The sequence below is a fragment of the Pempheris klunzingeri genome, chromosome 18 (genome assembly GCF_042242105.1).
Source record: "Pempheris klunzingeri isolate RE-2024b chromosome 18, fPemKlu1.hap1, whole genome shotgun sequence".
Classification (NCBI taxonomy): Eukaryota; Metazoa; Chordata; class Actinopteri; order Acropomatiformes; family Pempheridae; genus Pempheris; species Pempheris klunzingeri.
Window position 1 is genome coordinate 8069511 of NC_092029.1, and position 16701 is coordinate 8086211.

At 42.7% G+C, this 16701-nt stretch overlaps 3 protein-coding genes across 3 annotated transcripts; 1 reads left to right on the plus strand and 2 right to left on the minus strand.

Moving 5' to 3' along the window:
* Positions 1-417: 417 nt before the first annotated feature.
* pigh (phosphatidylinositol glycan anchor biosynthesis, class H) lies at positions 418-3730 on the minus strand. The gene is made up of 4 exons (XM_070848786.1): positions 2322-3730; positions 1246-1455; positions 1005-1088; positions 418-850 (listed from the first exon to the last, which is right to left on the minus strand). Exons 1-4 carry the CDS (start codon positions 2499-2501, stop codon positions 779-781), a joined length of 546 nt encoding a protein of 181 aa, XP_070704887.1. The 5' UTR covers positions 2502-3730; the 3' UTR covers positions 418-778.
* Positions 3731-3747: 17 nt separating this feature from the next.
* On the plus strand, positions 3748-10303 carry zfyve1 (zinc finger, FYVE domain containing 1). Its single transcript, XM_070848783.1, has 12 exons — positions 3748-4446; positions 4541-4784; positions 4895-5155; positions 5247-5461; positions 5600-5706; positions 6138-6246; positions 6326-6423; positions 6668-6785; positions 7301-7471; positions 7611-7791; positions 7895-8008; positions 8603-10303. Exons 1-12 carry the CDS (start codon positions 3958-3960, stop codon positions 8833-8835), a joined length of 2340 nt encoding a protein of 779 aa, XP_070704884.1. The 5' UTR covers positions 3748-3957; the 3' UTR covers positions 8836-10303.
* Positions 10235-16546, minus strand: wdr21 (WD repeat domain 21). The gene is made up of 13 exons (XM_070848784.1): positions 16085-16546; positions 15799-15929; positions 15410-15567; positions 14827-14909; positions 14227-14329; positions 13899-14042; positions 13675-13724; positions 13515-13594; positions 13168-13260; positions 12883-12980; positions 12539-12715; positions 11305-11419; positions 10235-10990 (listed from the first exon to the last, which is right to left on the minus strand). The coding sequence occupies exons 1-13, from the start codon at positions 16195-16197 to the stop codon at positions 10758-10760; spliced, it is 1578 nt and encodes a 525-aa protein (XP_070704885.1). The 5' UTR covers positions 16198-16546; the 3' UTR covers positions 10235-10757.
* Positions 16547-16701: the final 155 nt, after the last annotated feature.

Sequence of the window (16701 nt, forward strand, 5' to 3'; positions counted from 1 at the left end):
TATATTTAAGGAAGAAGGCGTGGATGTTTATTTAGAAGAATGCACTGTACATTTAGCACATCTGACACTACAGTTACACATCTCCTTCTAACATTTGTCTAAAGCTTCCTGTGTACATACAGGCTATGTTCAAAAGAAGTTTAATTATGTAACTGACTCTGTCAGTCAAAGAACAGGACATATCGTTTGCACCTTTGAAATGTTTGTCTGAACTAATTCATGAATCTGATTTCCTGAAGTTTGTTTACCCTGAAACACATGAGTGAGTAAATGTGGTGCTGCCCCCTACTGGGGAAGGAAAGTAAAGTTCCTTAAAATACTTGAAGCCCAAGCACCAGTGACAGCAAACAATCTGGGGACACTGTTGACTTTTTAAAAATGTTTAATTAACATCATCATTAAAAATACAGTGTGGGAATGCTTACAAAAGTCAGTAATAATGACATAATCAGTAATAAATAGTTTTAAAAATCTAAATTGTTAAAGGTAATTTCTGTTTATTAATACAGTGTTAGTTAAAAAGGTTTGGCTCTTTGGGTTTACACAGGTAGTCAAGGACCAGTGCTATATCAGTAGCTACATAACAAAGTCATTATGCCACTAATGTTGGTCTCTAAAATGTGGCAGCACTTCCATTTTCAACAGACTACATTCACATGATGAGCGAGTATTCATGTAGGTAAGAAAAGGAAGAAAAATAATGAAAAAAACAACCATCAAATCAAAAGTACCTGCTTCAACACAGAAACATTACTACTAAGGTATGACTTGTGTGTCATCAGCACTTTGACAGAATTTCCTGGCAGCTTTTGTAAACTTTCGCCAAGCAGTTCAGCCTCGGCTTTGAACTCTGAAAAATGAGGAAAGGAGCGTAATTAGAAACAGGCTACTATGGATGACACTGTGTGTATAAAAACCCTTTATACAGGAGGTCAACGAGAAACTAAACACCAAAAGAAACTTGCTTTAGGATATAACAAAAACACTTTTACATTCAACCGCACCTGAAACAATGGCACGACACTCGACACTGCATTAGGATCTGAGGGGTCCTTCAACAGCACGCAAAGGTAGTAGATGATTTGATGCTGAAATAGATTTTAACAAAAGAAAAAGATTGTAACAAAATCCACTCATCTTACCAAAACATAAATTGCCATAACTGTAGCATAAATAGTATAGAATGATGATGTGAATTATGCAAATGTGCACACAAGTGATAGAGATATAGATTTCCGTACTCACCATGTAAATAGCTTCATTGATGACAATATCCTTGATCTTGCTCATCTCAATAAATGAGGTGGTCTCACGGCCCGAGGCATAGCTGGAGGACACCTGAATGCCCAAGGAGCCAATGACAAGCAGGGACTCGTGGTCCACCTTCACAAAGTGGATGTGAAGCATCATGCCAACCAGGGTGATGAAAATAGCACAGGACAGGACAGCTGTGTTCTGGAAGAGAGCAAAGACATTCACATGCAATCTGACATGTTTATATGCATCCTCATATACCACTCAAAAACAATAGGAATGCTCTTATCATTTAAATTTACAGATCAAAAGGAGCATCACCAATATTTTGTCCATTGGAGATATTTTAGTCTAGTTCAATGAGGGGTAGAGTAAGTATTCAGATCTTTCACTTTAGTAAAAGTAGCAATACAACAGTGAAAACATACTCATAAGTAAAAGTACAAAATAGTTAGCATCAAAACATGCTTAAAAGTTTAAGTGCCCATTCTGCAGAAAAGCCCATTTAAGAATCATATATTACTATATTGTGATTATTGATGCATTAATGTGTGAGTCACTTAAATGCTGCAGCTGATGTGGCTAAATGTGGTGAATTTTAATCACTTTATCTACCACTATAAGCTACCGCTTAACTTCTATCAGAATTCATTGGCTGGTTTCATTGTTGCATTAATGACCTGAATCTGCACAGTAACTAGCAACTACTGATGTCAAATAAATCTTGTGGAGTAAAAAGTACAATATTTGCCTACAAATATAAGTGAAGTAGAAGCAAAATGTGACAATATGACTGGTGGTGCTTGCAAACAGTAGGTAATCTGATAAGGGTTGTATAAAGTGATCAAGTGAAGATAATAACACATCAAAGAAAGTAGTGTAGCAATAAAGATAAGATGGCTTTTGCTGCATGTTATTAGAAAGTATCCTAGACACAGTATATCTCGACACTAGAGGAAAAAAAACTTCACAGAGCATTAACATCATTATGCTGTGGTCGTTATTTAGCTAATGATTCGGGCACAGACACTCAGCCAGTAGTCTGGCTCAGGGCTCATCTGTGTTACCTCTGTGAGGAAGAACAGGGCGTACGCCAGGAGCCAAACACTGCAGGTGTACACCATCACCTTGCCGATGGACACTTTGGGGGAGCTGACGGTGAACTCCCTGCAAAAGCCCGAGTGACTCTGGCAAACCAGGGATATAGCTTTGCCATTGATGTCAGTGAAAGCTTCGTCCTCCATCATGGACGTGACACAAACCAACAGAGGAAATTAAAGAAGAAAGACAAACATGACACGAACTCTCGGAAACGGTTAGCTTAGCCAGCTAACGCTGAGCTAGCGGTGGCTATCTGACAACAGGCAAGGTCAGTCGCATATAAGGACATAAAGTGGCGCTTTCTTAGACGAGAAAAGACTAATTATTCGCGCATACAAGCGATTCTAAGAGTCTTTCGTTGACAAAATAAGAAAAATGTACCGGCAAAAATAGTGGATTTTCCCCAGGTAAGTACAACAAAACTGATGTCAAAATCAGTTGGGTACATTGGGTGCACTCGTTTATTTCACCGGGTTGTCCTGGCTGGCTGTTGTTACAGCAGCTAAAATAAACTATGACAAGCAACGAGCGGGTACAGCAATTTAACCAGAGACATGTGAATATTTACTACACTCAATTATAAAGCATGTAAGATACAGCGATTGATATGTACACTAATATCCGTTACTGTCTCCGTCCACCTGTGGTTGCTCCGGTGTACGCCTTAACAGAATAAGAATGAACCCTACAGCAGCTGGAAGGTACAAAGCATTATGGGTATCTTTTCGATATCTGTACTCCATTTGATTAAGTAGCAATGACCTTTAACTACCTTTAGAAATCATGGCAGAGGTACGAGTTAGGACACATAATTCAAAACGGAAGAATGGCGTATGCATAGAATAAAAGTACTGCTGTAAGCTCATCTTTCTCTTTAACCCCGAAATCCTCCATTTCCCAAAATGCATTTCTGTTTTATATGACTTCTGACCTCTGGATAAAAACAAGCCGATCAGCTGATGTAAAAGCAACAACATCTACAGAGGTCTGACACAAAATAGCTCAGCTAGCTAACTTTCTGGCCGAGGCTAGCCTTAATTAGCTGTCGGCGCTATGGTGTTAGTGAACGCGTCCAGTTTTAGACTGTGATGAGGCAGCAGTTTACTCAGAGAGCCAGTCGTCGTCCGTCGGACTGGTAGCCACTGCTAGGTCAGTCGATTGAAACGAAGGTTGTTTGCTTGTCCAGAAGTGTGTCTCTTTGTGTCGCCAATGGTAGATAGGCCATTTGTTATTGAGTTCCAGGTCGTGTCTTTTTCGACATTATAAACAGCTTTTAAATAGCAACACTATTAAGAAGAGATGCAGGGCGGCTAATGTTAGCTAGCAAAGTTGTGCCAAAATATAAAGCAATTACTAGTCAAAGTGTGCTTGTTTTTACCATAAACTGAACACCCTCATTAATAATAAGCAGCAATAAGTTTAAAATTGCATAGTACTTTTTTGACAGTATTACACAGGAGTGAATTGGCTATTTTACATCACAGCTGGTTATTATAGAGTTGCTTAACCGGGCCATAACTTTGTGTCTTCCACTGATCTGCTTTTGAAATCTCAGTGGCTCTCAGTAACCCCCGGGTGTCGTCCTGACCTGTCAGGTTTGAGATGAGTGGTCAAGGTCCAGCTGTAGATAAAGGGATGAACACAGTCCTCGGCTGTCAGGAGAGCTACGCCTGCGGGGGTTCAGACGAAGCTGCGTTTGAATGTGATGAATGTGGCAGCTTGCAGTGTGCCCGGTGTGAACTGGAGCTCCATCGCCAGGAGCGGATGAGGAATCACGACCGGGTTCGTATTGCACCAGGCCACGTTCCTTTCTGTGACTCGTGTAAAGGTGACAGCAGCTGCTCTGTCAATGGTGGACGGCTCAGAGCTGTGGTGCGCTGCCAGGGTTGTAAGATCAACCTGTGTTTGGACTGCCAGAAACGCACCCACAGTGGAGTCAACAAGAGGAAGCACCCTCTGACACCTTACCCCCCTGCCAAAGCTCCCCAGGATAACAGCGTGGCTGCTGGGGATTCACTAATGGAGATCCTGAAAGCCGAGCTGGAGAAGGTGTGCAGCTTCCTTCTGGTGGACGAGAGGGAGGAGATGCAGGTAAACGCTTAAGAGCGGGTTTTAAATCTTTTCATGTCTCCTCTTTAACGTGATGATGACGTGACAGTGGGGCTGGTCTTGTGTGGATTCTCAGGTGAAGGATGAGGAGGACTTTGTGAGGAGGTTGGGCTGCAGGCCAGATGAGCTCCTCAAGGTGGTCTCCATCTTTGGAAATACAGGGGAGGGCAAGTCCCACACCCTGAACCACACATTTTTCCTTGGACGAGAAGTTTTCAAGACCTCACCCACCCAAGAGTCCTGCACCGTGGGGGTGTGGGCAGCTATGGACCCTGTGCACCGGGTGGTGGTCATTGACACAGAAGGACTGCTTGGGGCTGGTATGCGACAAACAATGGATTTGCTTAATATCGTGAAATAAACACGTTGTTTTTTCTTATCAATTAATGTGGAATTAAGCGGCATTCACTGGTATGTTTTCACCCATCAGGAGCCAATCAGGGTCAGCGAACCCGGCTGCTCCTCAAAGTCCTCGCTATCTCTGATGTGGTCATCTACCGAACCCATGCTGACCGTCTCCACGATGATCTATTCAAGTTCCTTGGTGATGCTTCGGATGCCTACCTGAAATATTTCACCAAGGAGCTGAAAGCGACCACAACCCGCTGTGGTCTAGATGTCCCGTTGTCCACTTTGGGTCCTGCGGTAATCATCTTCCACGAGACCGTCCACACCAAGCTGCTAGGATCAGGTGCGTGAAATAAGTCACAGTCCTCTACTCTTTGGGCTGTACTTCGTGGGAATTTAATGACCGAGACTGTCTATTGGTTCTCCATCTCTAGACAAACCAACTGAATCGGCCGAGCGTCTTCTCCAGGAGCGTTTCAGGAAGCTGGGTCTGTTTCCAGAAGCGTTCAGCTCCATCCAGTACCGCGGGACACGGACCTACAATCCTCCCACTGACTTCAGTGGCCTGCTGCGCAGCCTGGAGCAACAGCTGGATAACAACACCACCCGCTCCCCACGTTCTGCCAGTGTCATCTACAAGGCTCTGCAGGTAGAGATGCAGTGTCACTGCTTTAATGTTTTAAGCTATTTGTGGCTAACAAACTTAGCCAGAATGTTGTTAGTGTTATATTAGTGAATGTTATTGACTCTTCCTGTTCCTCCATCTGCTCCTGGCCCCTTCCGTCAGGCCCTGAGTGAGAGCTTCAGTGGGGATATTCCAGAGGAGCACATGACGAGTAACTCATTCTTCCCAGATGAGTACTTTACCTGCTCTAGCCTCTGCCTCAGCTGTGGGTAAGGGAATCCATCCTTGCTGCAACCTGTGTGGTTCACTGACAAAAATCAGAGTGAGAATTTGTGAAAGAACGAAACAAATATGAGAGAACACGTGTCGTATAACTTCACAGTCTTTTAATGAAGGAGCTTCCCACAGCACACCACTGGGAAGTGCACATTTGTTTCTCCATGGTTCACACTCAAGCCTGCCTGGTCCTCAGTTCCCCTGACATAATTACACTGAAATTGACTGAGATTTTGATAAAGGGACAAAAAGTGTGTCAACCAAGTCTCTATTTATGCTGAGACTCCATAACATTTTGTAATGCATCAGCATTTTTTGAATTACGTTTAACATTTGGTAAAAGTCACCCTGAAGAACATTAATATACCCCTTATATATTTGCAAACTTTCTCACATGTCCGACTCTGTGTGCTCCCGCTTTCAGTTCAGGCTGTAAGAGAAGCATGAATCACCTGAAGGAAGGACTCGACCACGAAGCCAAACATCGCTGCCGCTACTCTGCACAGTATGACAACCGCATCTACACTTGCAAGGCAAGTACAAACCCGAAATACCACACATATGCGTGCTGAAGTATGACGAGGTTCTGAGTGTCTGTGCTGAACTTCTCAGGCCTGCTATGAAGGAGGAAAGGAGGTAATTGTGGTTCCCAAAACGACAGCCTCCTCTGACTCACCGTGGTTTGGCTTGGCCATCTATGCTTGGTCTGGGTGAGTCCTGCTGCCACAGATCCATTTGGGAAATGATCGGAAATGGCTTTCTTGCTAGCGCAGTATGATCAACCCACTTGTTGAATTGGAGCAATTTGCCTGTTCACAATTATAACGACAGAAAGCACCAAGACAAATGTATTGCAGCTGTGCACTAAAGACCAAGACCAAGAGGAAGCATAGTGTCTCCCTTTGATATTGGAACTGAGATCTTTTGTTTTTCGTTGTTTTTGTCCTTGACCAGGTATGTAATCGAGTGCCCCAACTGTGCAGTGATCTACAGAAGCAGGCAGTACTGGTATGGAAACCAGGACCCAGTGGAAACAGTGGTTAGAACAGAGATCCAGCACATCTGGCCTGGGGTAAGGCCACGGTGGAACAGTCTTAATGAGATTCTACTTAAACCAGTTAAACAAAGTTGCAAGCCAAGATTTCAAAGGTTTTAAGATTAATGAATGTTGTTGTGTCCAACGTGAGCTGCAGTTGCAGTATATTCTTGCCAGCTGGACGGTGTAGGTGTCCAGGAAACTAATGCAAAATGCTGCTCACTGCTTTGTTCATGTTAACATGTTGATCAATCCATATTTAGTAATAAGTGCTGAGTACAGAAGAGTAAATGCCAAGAATAAATCATACTACATGTCTGCTTGTAAGGCTATGCTACTGCCTATTAGCAGTTTAGAGTGGCAAGTTATTGTATTTCTGTCAGCATGGTGAGTCAGTGTTCAGTAATAATAGTGAACTTGTCTGATCACGACTACAAATTAATGTTAATTAAGATTCTTTGATAATATATAGATACGATATGATGTATATACAAGAGAAGGTCTGTCAGCTGCTATTTTCATTTGTATCTTTCATCTTACCTTCTTTTCAGTCTGACGGTTTTTTGAAAGACAACAACAACGCTGCTCAGAGGTTGCTGGATGGAGTCAAGTACATTTCTCAGTCAGTGTCTGAACTCAGCGTTAAGCCTGCCAAAGCTGTCACCTCCTGGCTTACCGACCAGATTGCACCCACCTACTGGAAACCCAACTCCCTCATTCTGGTACAGAACACATCACAAGTGGATTTGATGAAAACCACACTGAGTTTCATGACCGTGAAGTGAAAACATATACATTTTATACGTACAGTGTGAAAACTGGTTATAGACTCACATGCCATCCTCACTGTGTGTGTTGCAGAAATGCCATAAATGTGGAGAGGAGTTCCAGGCGAACGACACTAAGCACCACTGCCGTGCCTGTGGAGAGGGCTTCTGCGATTCCTGCTCCTCAAAAACCCGGCCGGTCCCGGAGAGGGGCTGGGGCCTCGCACCTGTACGAGTCTGCGACGCGTGTTTCCACAACAGGGGAATCCCAACTGGTAAATCCTTCTGAATGTTTTATGTGGTTAACAGTGTTTTGGATGCGTTACTGAACGGTCTGTGGGTTCCTGATTTTCATGTGTGCATGTTTCCCTGTTGCAGAGTTGCTGGATGCTGCCTTGGAGGAGGAGGGAGGCACCCTGATAGCCAGGAAGGTTGGGGAGGCGGTTCAGAACACTTTAGGAGCTGTAGTTGGTGCCATCGACATACCTCTCAGTGAGCATTACATCTGTTTGACATGATCAAAGCAAAGCAGATTAAACTTGCGTCTAACTGAAACTATCATTAGCTTTTCAGATCAGCTGATACTGTAAAATATGGTAGTAGATTGTTCCTTATGTGTCGTTTATAGAACATTTTGTCTTTGATTGGATGCATGTAGGACATGTATGCAAGATCAGTAATCAAGTTCAAGTTAAAATGTCAAAAAAACAGTGGAAAAATGCCAGTGACAATTTCTAGTGTCTTTCAAGAGTCTGAAGCGACATTTACATGTTTTGTTGTATCTACACCAAAGTCCAAAATCCAAACATACTCAATTTACAATGATGGAGGTCATATTTCAAAAAATGGAACAAGACAATTTTGGCATTTTGCATAAATCATGTTGGTGATTAATTTCCTCTCTGTAATATAATATAATCTAGTTCACCCCTAAATGTGGCATATCAGTTTTGCTTTTGTCTTCAATATTAGTCAGACAGAGTTGTCTGTAATTTCCCTAGTTTTAGAAGTCACAAACCACTCTATGGTGAAATACATTAGCCAAATGATCCTCTGCTGCTTCTCTTCTCTCTCCTGTGTGTCCAGGCCTGGTGAAGGACGCAGCGCGCCCAGCCTACTGGGTCCCAGACCAGGACATCCACTCCTGCATTGAGTGCCAGAGGGAGTTCTCCCCACGCCTCTCCATCCACCACTGCCGCGCCTGCGGCCAGGGCGTGTGCGACGACTGCTCTCAGGAGCGACGCGCCGTGCCCTCCCGCGGCTGGGACCACCCAGTGAGGGTCTGCCACGGCTGCAACCAGAAACCGGGGGAGCTCTAGCAACCGGATTCTACGAAAACTGGAACTCACAATTTGACTGAAAGGCTTCAGATCCCTGATGTCTTCGTAGTGGCATTTCTTGGCTGTCGGTAGACTGTCTGTGGCAGGTTGGACTCTGTTTATTGTTTTTTTAAGGCTGTCCTCACGTCACTTCAGTCCATTGATGCTATTTCACTTAAATATGCCTGTATTTTACACTGTGAACAATACCAGAGTGAGACTTGAATATTAAGAAGGTAGGAGAAATAAGACAATTTTGCAACGTTATATGAAAGTGAGTATTGTACATGCTTGCTTAGAATTGAGTTCAGGTAAATTTCCATGTACCCCTTTTAACCCTTTAAAATTTATATTAATGCACATGAAACCCCTAACCCCTTGACAATCCCTCCCTGTGTGACACACTAGTACTATTAGCACCTTTTGTAGTTTGGGGATACGTGTGTGTAACCCATTCTTTATTGGAAGTACTGACTTAACATCTTAAACTGATTTCAGCTTAAGCACTTTTATTCTAAGATTGTTGCTGCAGGATTGGCTTTGGAGACAATGATGGGAAAACTGGAAAAATGATCCACTACAATTAATTCTGCAGTAGTTTTCATCTGCTTCTGCCCTGTAAGCTTCAGCTTTCCTGCCACTCTTACGCTGCAGGAGAAATCAAACAATCAGAAGCCAACAATGTACTGTAGCACCAAGATGCATTCCAATTTATATAATCACTTAGTACTAACTGCTTGTATAATCCCTCGATCCTTTGTCGTTTGTGCATTTCAATGGACAGAAGATAATATAACAGCCTTAATAATGTTGTCCATGTTGACTGTTGTCATTTTACATAGAAAATACATATATGGGGAGAAGAGGTTTACTTTAATAGGGATATTTTTAAATTGCCTCGTTTTTGTTTTGAAAATGTCAAAACTATCAAGACAAATCTGACTGCAGTGGGATGAAATGCAACAGAAACTGCTTTTATAGAGTGGCTGGCTCACAATAGCAATATGGTACAGAAAAGACTTCAAACCAAGTTTGAGGCTGGCCCCTCATACCAGGAGATAATTAGAGGAGTAATCGTTTACTCCGTTAACTCAGGCTGTGTAGCTAGTTAGCTAGGAGCACCAAGTGAGCAACGTTTAAGGTTGCCTTTATTGCAACATGGCTGTACTCGACAGTTATCTGATAAATACAACATATGATGCAGTTGCGCTTTCTATTGCACACCTAGGCATTGTGAGATCTGACTGTAGAGATGGTTAAACTTCAGGAACTGTTTGGGAGAGTTGGTTTGGTTGTGATGTCAACAAATAAGCTGAAATAACACTTGACCTGAATCAGCGGACTTTCTCGTCACTGTCCCCATCTCAGAGAGAGAGAAGTTCAATGAATACGAATATCACAAGGAACAAATCAATACCTTTATGTTCATGTATGCTCATACAGTATGTATTAAAATGCAGAAACTCTGTCTGTGTGTGTCATTCAACAATTAGAAAACGTGTTGATTCACAGTATAAATGCAGTATTGTCCTCTTCAAATTCAGATCAGAGACATCCTAAATAACATTAGAAATTAAAGTCGACCATGTCCTAAACAAGTGCACTTTTTTTGTAAAGGTTACAGAGAGCACTGCCTTAACTGTGGTAATTGTGTGCACTCATGTATGAAGCACTTGTAGTTCCTTTTGGCACAATTAAGTTGGTCAAAAATAACATTCCCCTGAGACTTAAATTTAACTCCTCTGAAGTTGTCTTCCCAATCAAAAGTTCGGCACAACCTTGTGGCAGTGAACTGCATACCGGTCAGACTCTTTCAAGTATAAAATACCTTTTGATATCATATTTGAATACAACCCTTTTCATACATTTGGCAAAAAAAAAACTCTAAATGTTTTGTGAGATGAAGCATGTTCAGTCTTTTTCTAAAAGCCAGCCTGCTGCTGTCCTCCCTCCTGGTAGTCGGTGTTGTATGGGAAGTAGTAAAGGTCATGCTTGACAGCCATGAGCAGGCCGGGGAGCCCCCTGCAGCCACCCAACTTGGAGGAGAAGACAACGCTGGGGATGAGGTCGTTCGCGGCAGGGTGGGGTGACGGGATAGTCCTCAGTAGGTGGCCGTCTTTTAGGCTCCATAACCTCGTGTAGCAATCCTGACCAACTGAGGAACAGAGGAGGATGAGCAGAATGAGTGTTTTGTTTTTCCAGTCAGATGTGGTAAGCACTTTGAGAGAGACATGAGACGCCCTCGGCAGGCTTCGGTTCTCTCAGACTATCTCTGAAATACCTTATCTGGCCATAGTGTATTTTTATCTGCAACTGCGCTCAATCTTCACCCTCGTGTCGACTTACAACATGTCAGAGCGCAGAGATGTAAACTAGTATCTCTTTGAGTGGGTCACCTTTAACAGTGACAGCTCTGAAATTGTTCAACAGTAATCATTATACCGATAGGGAATGTTTGTCCTCTCCTACCTGCCAACAAAAGCCCCTCGGGCTCATTGAGGTGGATGGGAAGGTAGGCGTGCTCATTATGGTGCCCTTTGTACTCCTGCACTGTCTTAGTCACTCGGACATCCCACAGCTTAATCTGCAAATAAATGAAGAAAACAAACAAAGTTAAAGCAATAATTGTGTCCAGGCAAGGTAATATTATTAAATTCACTTCTGTACAATCCCAGTATGTTACTTGTAGTATTACACTACACACTAGTTGTAGGGTGACCAGATGTCTGTTTTAACGCAGGACTGCACAGCATTTTGAAACCTTGTCCTGCGTATTGAGACGACATTGGTTGGCTCTAGTTTTTAAAAGTCAAACCACTGCAGGACAGAACCTTTTCTAAAATCTGGCTTTCATCCAGTGGCTGTGAGGAAAGCAGGAAAGGCTGTCATCAACTACTGTGCTGTAACTGTCAGAGATCCTCAGGCATTATAGAGTTGCACGTTTGGAAATGGCAGCCTCAACAGAGCAGGCTGCGCTCCTGACATCTTCTGTGCCCTTCCACCGTCAACAGGGAAGACGGTGTACCATCTTTCTCACGCTGCGTTCTCACTGACAGGCTGCTCGACCTGAGAAAAATTATCTTTGTGGCCTCAACACCTACTGAAAAAAAAAACGATCCATGACACTTATGACACTCTTTTAATACACACATTGGAATGTATTTTGCAAACATTTGTCCTATCATCACCATCATGATCATTAATCATTATTGTATCTTAACTATGTGTTACCGAAAAGAATCACGTCAAAATTTTAAAAATCTCAACTTATTAACAAAATATATGCTTCATCCCACGTTTGGTTTGTTTGGATCCGGTCACCCTAACTAGTTCTAGTTCTAGTTCTAACATCTGTAAGGTATGACAGCTTTAGAAAGAGGTAGTCAGGGTCCATGAGTATGGGGTTTAAGGTGGTGTCTTTCTCATTCTTTAAACCACGTTGTTGGTCAAAGCTTGTAGCTGGATTATAGTTTCTAATAAGCAACAAGCAGCACTGTGTGTTATTCTAACCATGAAGAAAACAGCCTACGTCCCCTGAGGTGACAAATGTGGTCACTGCCAAATTTTTCATCTCTGGACAGTAGCCTCATCCAAAACATAGTCAACATTCAAGCACCTCAGAACTCAATGTTTACAACAGGACCTGAAGTATGACCCAAACGAAAAACCTAAACAAATTTGATTTCCAAGCCAATAACCTGACCTGGCCCAGCATGTCAGCAGCAAGCAGGTAGTTCTCATCCTGCAGGACGCGTACGGAGGTGATGGCTGATTCTTGATGGAAGCGGCTGGCCTTCCAGCTCTGATCCCTGCGGCCACGCTGACGCAGGTCAATGCTGAAAATCTCCCCTGATCGGCAACCATTAAACAGTACAGGGACCTAAAAAAAACAAGAAACAAAAAAAAGGGGGCATGTTTTACTTTCTTGGCCATACATTTCTTTCTTATATCGTCCTCAGTCATACTAAAAGAGAAATACAACATGTTATTAGTGAACTCCAACATAAATGTGTAACTGTGTAAATGTGTAAATTATGTGTAACTCACCCTAAGGGCAAACTGCTGAGCCAAGACATCGCTTCCAGTGCTGTACGTCTGGGTTCTGCCTGTTTCTGCATCTTTCACTATCACCCTACGTGAAAGGCCTGCCAACACATGCAAGGACTCATAATTATGTTAGATTTATGAGGCTGCCATCATTTAACACAACCTATGCCAGTAATCAGCTCTTTCGTCTAGATCCATTTTTTCAATGACGATTATCTAATTATGGTCGATTATGAATAATATTTAATCGTGAGTTGCAAGGCAAATCATGACGACTGGACAGACCGGTGCTGAAGGTCTTGTCAAACTGTGGGTTGAGGCACCAAGCACAAGACCAGGCTGAAGATATCTTAAAGCTACACAGCATCCCCGGCTGGTCTGAGGAGAGAAGAGGACGGTGAAGAGAAATGTTAAAATATGGTGGTAAACAAACAATGCCAACATGAAAAACATCTTTTTGGATTGAATATCAGTCTGCAGACACAGGAGTACATAACAAATTCAGTCATTCTGAAACCCAATGAAGGACAATGGACTCAAAAAGGACATAATTAAGAATAATAAAATATAGTATGCTAATGTGAATGTCTTAAATAGTGTGAGAAATTGGAGAAAATTCAATTCAACACAACCTGGATTGGAGTTGCTGAAGAGGGAGGCAGGAAGTAAACTGACGCAGCCAGGAGTGTCAGCCGCTCCCACAAGACAGAGCCTGACAGCCAACTCAGTCAAGGAAACTGCAGGCAAAGTCTGAGCAGAACTTAGAGCAATATTACAGCTGAGGAAGGATACAAGACGTGGGAGTCTGGGTAGTTGACTGAGGCCCAGCAGATGGAATTCACCTGAAATGAGAGCAGAACTGTCGCACACACTTCCAACATTTACATTTTTAACTGTCAAAACTGATTTTTCTATGAATACAATCATTAAACAAGGGCAGGATATGGGTACACTCAAGTGCATAAAATATCTACATATCCAGAGTCGCTGCTCCATCTCTGGTGAAACACTCCCACCTTGCGGTTGGTGAAGTAGAGGTTGTCACACATTTCCACAGACAGCGATCCCCGGCTGCTGCTGCTGAAGTTCATGATGCCGTATTTGCAGCCTCCGTGTGAGACGTCGTTAACAGTGAACACTCGCTCACATGCCGAGTCTCCCTGAGAAAGACAAGGAAGAAGAAGGGGGACTGGCTCTAAAGAGGGTATGCACACCAGCAAGTATATGTATGACTTTTCCCAACACTTAACTGAAGTAGATCTGACGAACGCCTGCAATATTAGGCATCAGGGTGATGTTTAGTATTAACGCTTGCGTGCTCTGTGTCTCTGTGTGCGCTCTCACCACTATGAGTCTGAAGTTGTCGGTGTTGGGGTTGCTGTTGTCCGTGCTCTGGATCTCTAGTTTGTGGCGTCTCATTCCGCTGACCTTCACCTCGTGGACCAGCCTGGGGACACGCAGTAACCATAGTAACACAGACTAGATCCTTCTGCAGACAGTCCACTAAACCTAATCATTTACTCAGCTACGTTGTCTATCTGACAACGTATGTCTGCGTCTTTATTGTTTTATTGAAATGTTTGTCCAAAGGGTGAATGCAAATCATCTGGATAACTCTATGTATGTATCTATCTATGTGTATGTAACTGTATGCGAATTCAACTCACACAATTCAAACTGTCAGTTAGCACAATGTGTGCAATGTTTTGACATGCTTTTCTTTTCCGCTTTTTCGATTTTGAAACCTACGTCAAAATCGATTAGTATCATTATTAGTGGCCGGCAGTGCTCCAAAGGAAACTCACCCTACACATACAGAACTGATTATCATTAAAGTTAGACTTTGTTTCACTGAGGTTTTTTTTCTGTAATGTATTGCAGCTGTGGGTGTTGTCGTGTGTCCATGTCCATGTACGTGTCTGTACAAAAGAGTGAACACAGTACCTGCAATAGGAGCTCTCAGGTAACAGGCCAAGGTGTCTTTTCTGGAGCAGCAGTGAAGTGTTAAGTCCTGTTCTTGGTGCTTTCTATGAAGGAGATATTACACGTCCCATCATTAAACAAGCATGAAAACCATCCAACACCACAGAGTGTGTGTGCATGTTAAAGACCAAGTCTCATTCCAAGGTTAGTAATGCAAAATGTATGTGGCAGAGCAGGGACATTAGGTGCACGGATACAGATATTTGAGCATTCTGATGATGAACTGATCGTCTGTGATGTTGTTGTGAAGTTAAAAATGATTTGTAATCATTTTACACTAAAAATCTAGGTTTCATTCAAACAAAGGATGTGTGATTTGTTTGCCTCCAACAAAACTGACAAACAGTGATCTGCATCAGCTGCCACGGCCAAATGCTTTAGTGCGGTCTACAAAGCTACATAACCTGTCTGTAACTCATACGATAAGCTTTTATTTTGGAGAGAATGACAATGTAGGCATTTTAATCTTCAAGTACAACTGACAACCCCATAATGCTAAAAGCTGAAGAAGGATTAGAATTATTTCCCCCCAAAACAGACTCACTTTTCTGGGCTTTTCGTCCTCTGCAAGCATCTTGTTTCTCTGTTTCTCTCTTTCTTTCTCCTGTAACTGCTCTCTGGTCAGTGGATTACAGTTGTTGTGTCCAGGCAACAAGCGAAAGTAACGATTCTTCTCCACGTCGAAGTAGAAACCAGGCAGCTCTGGCAACAGAACAGGTGGTAAATTTAAGCATGAACATGTTTTACTCTTGCTGTGTAAGTTACATCTCTGATTATCTTGTTTACAGTGGGAATAACCAGATTTTGTTTTCTGACAGTGTTCAGGTAGGGTCTTGATACCAGTGTTCATGAGAAGAATCACAAACATGTATACTATATATATATATATACTGAATATATGTATAATGGAGAGGGTTGGTGTCTGATACTGACCTGGTGCAGCACTGCTTGCCTTAGAGGAGGAAGAGGAGGATGATGATGAGTAGGATGAGGGTGAGGAGTATTGGTTTTCATGTCTCCTCTGAGATGCTCTATATGATGGCCCTGCATCATTATATCCAGACCTGTGAACACAAAAACACTTGATATCATTAACGCAGATTAATGCCACCTTACAAACACTGCGTACTGGGCAGCACTGACTAAGACACACATCACACCCTTTAGTCTAGCTACTTCAAATGTGTGTGTGTGTGTGTGTGTGTTTCATTTAGCATACCACTGTTCGTCCTGTGTTGATCTGTGCCTGTTGCCTCTGTGCCAGCCGTGGCGGTGACCAGCACCATGTCGCCTGTGCGGTCGCTGCCCTTCTCGCCAGTTCCACTTCTTCATCCCTGTTGTTTGGCCCCCAAATTAAGGATCCTCACACCGCGTTTTCTTTCATTCACCTCTACCTGTACGAGCCTGTCAGGCTAGTCGATGCAGCATGTTTACTTGTTAGCTAACTTAGCAAGCTGCTGTCAGTAGCATTCTTGAGCTAACGTTAGCTACACCTCTTTTGACGACACCTTTATATTGGTGCTGAACATTAAACACGAGTAAACGTAGAAAATGTTTGAATAGGTTAAGTATCACGCCTTCCGCTCAAGGCAAACTATCTTTATTTTCTTATTAAACGGATATAACGTTGCAGTTTATAACACCTCATGAGCTAACTAACAGTGAGCAGCTGCCATGTTGTCCCGCCTCCAGCTGCCATTCATTGGCTAATCGCTAACAATAGTGTCTGACGTAACAGGCACTCATTGGTTGTTTTCTTTGTTACCGTGACAATCAAGAGTCCGAATAATAATACAGGAATTTATTATATTCATCTAAGTGGTATAGGTTTTCAAA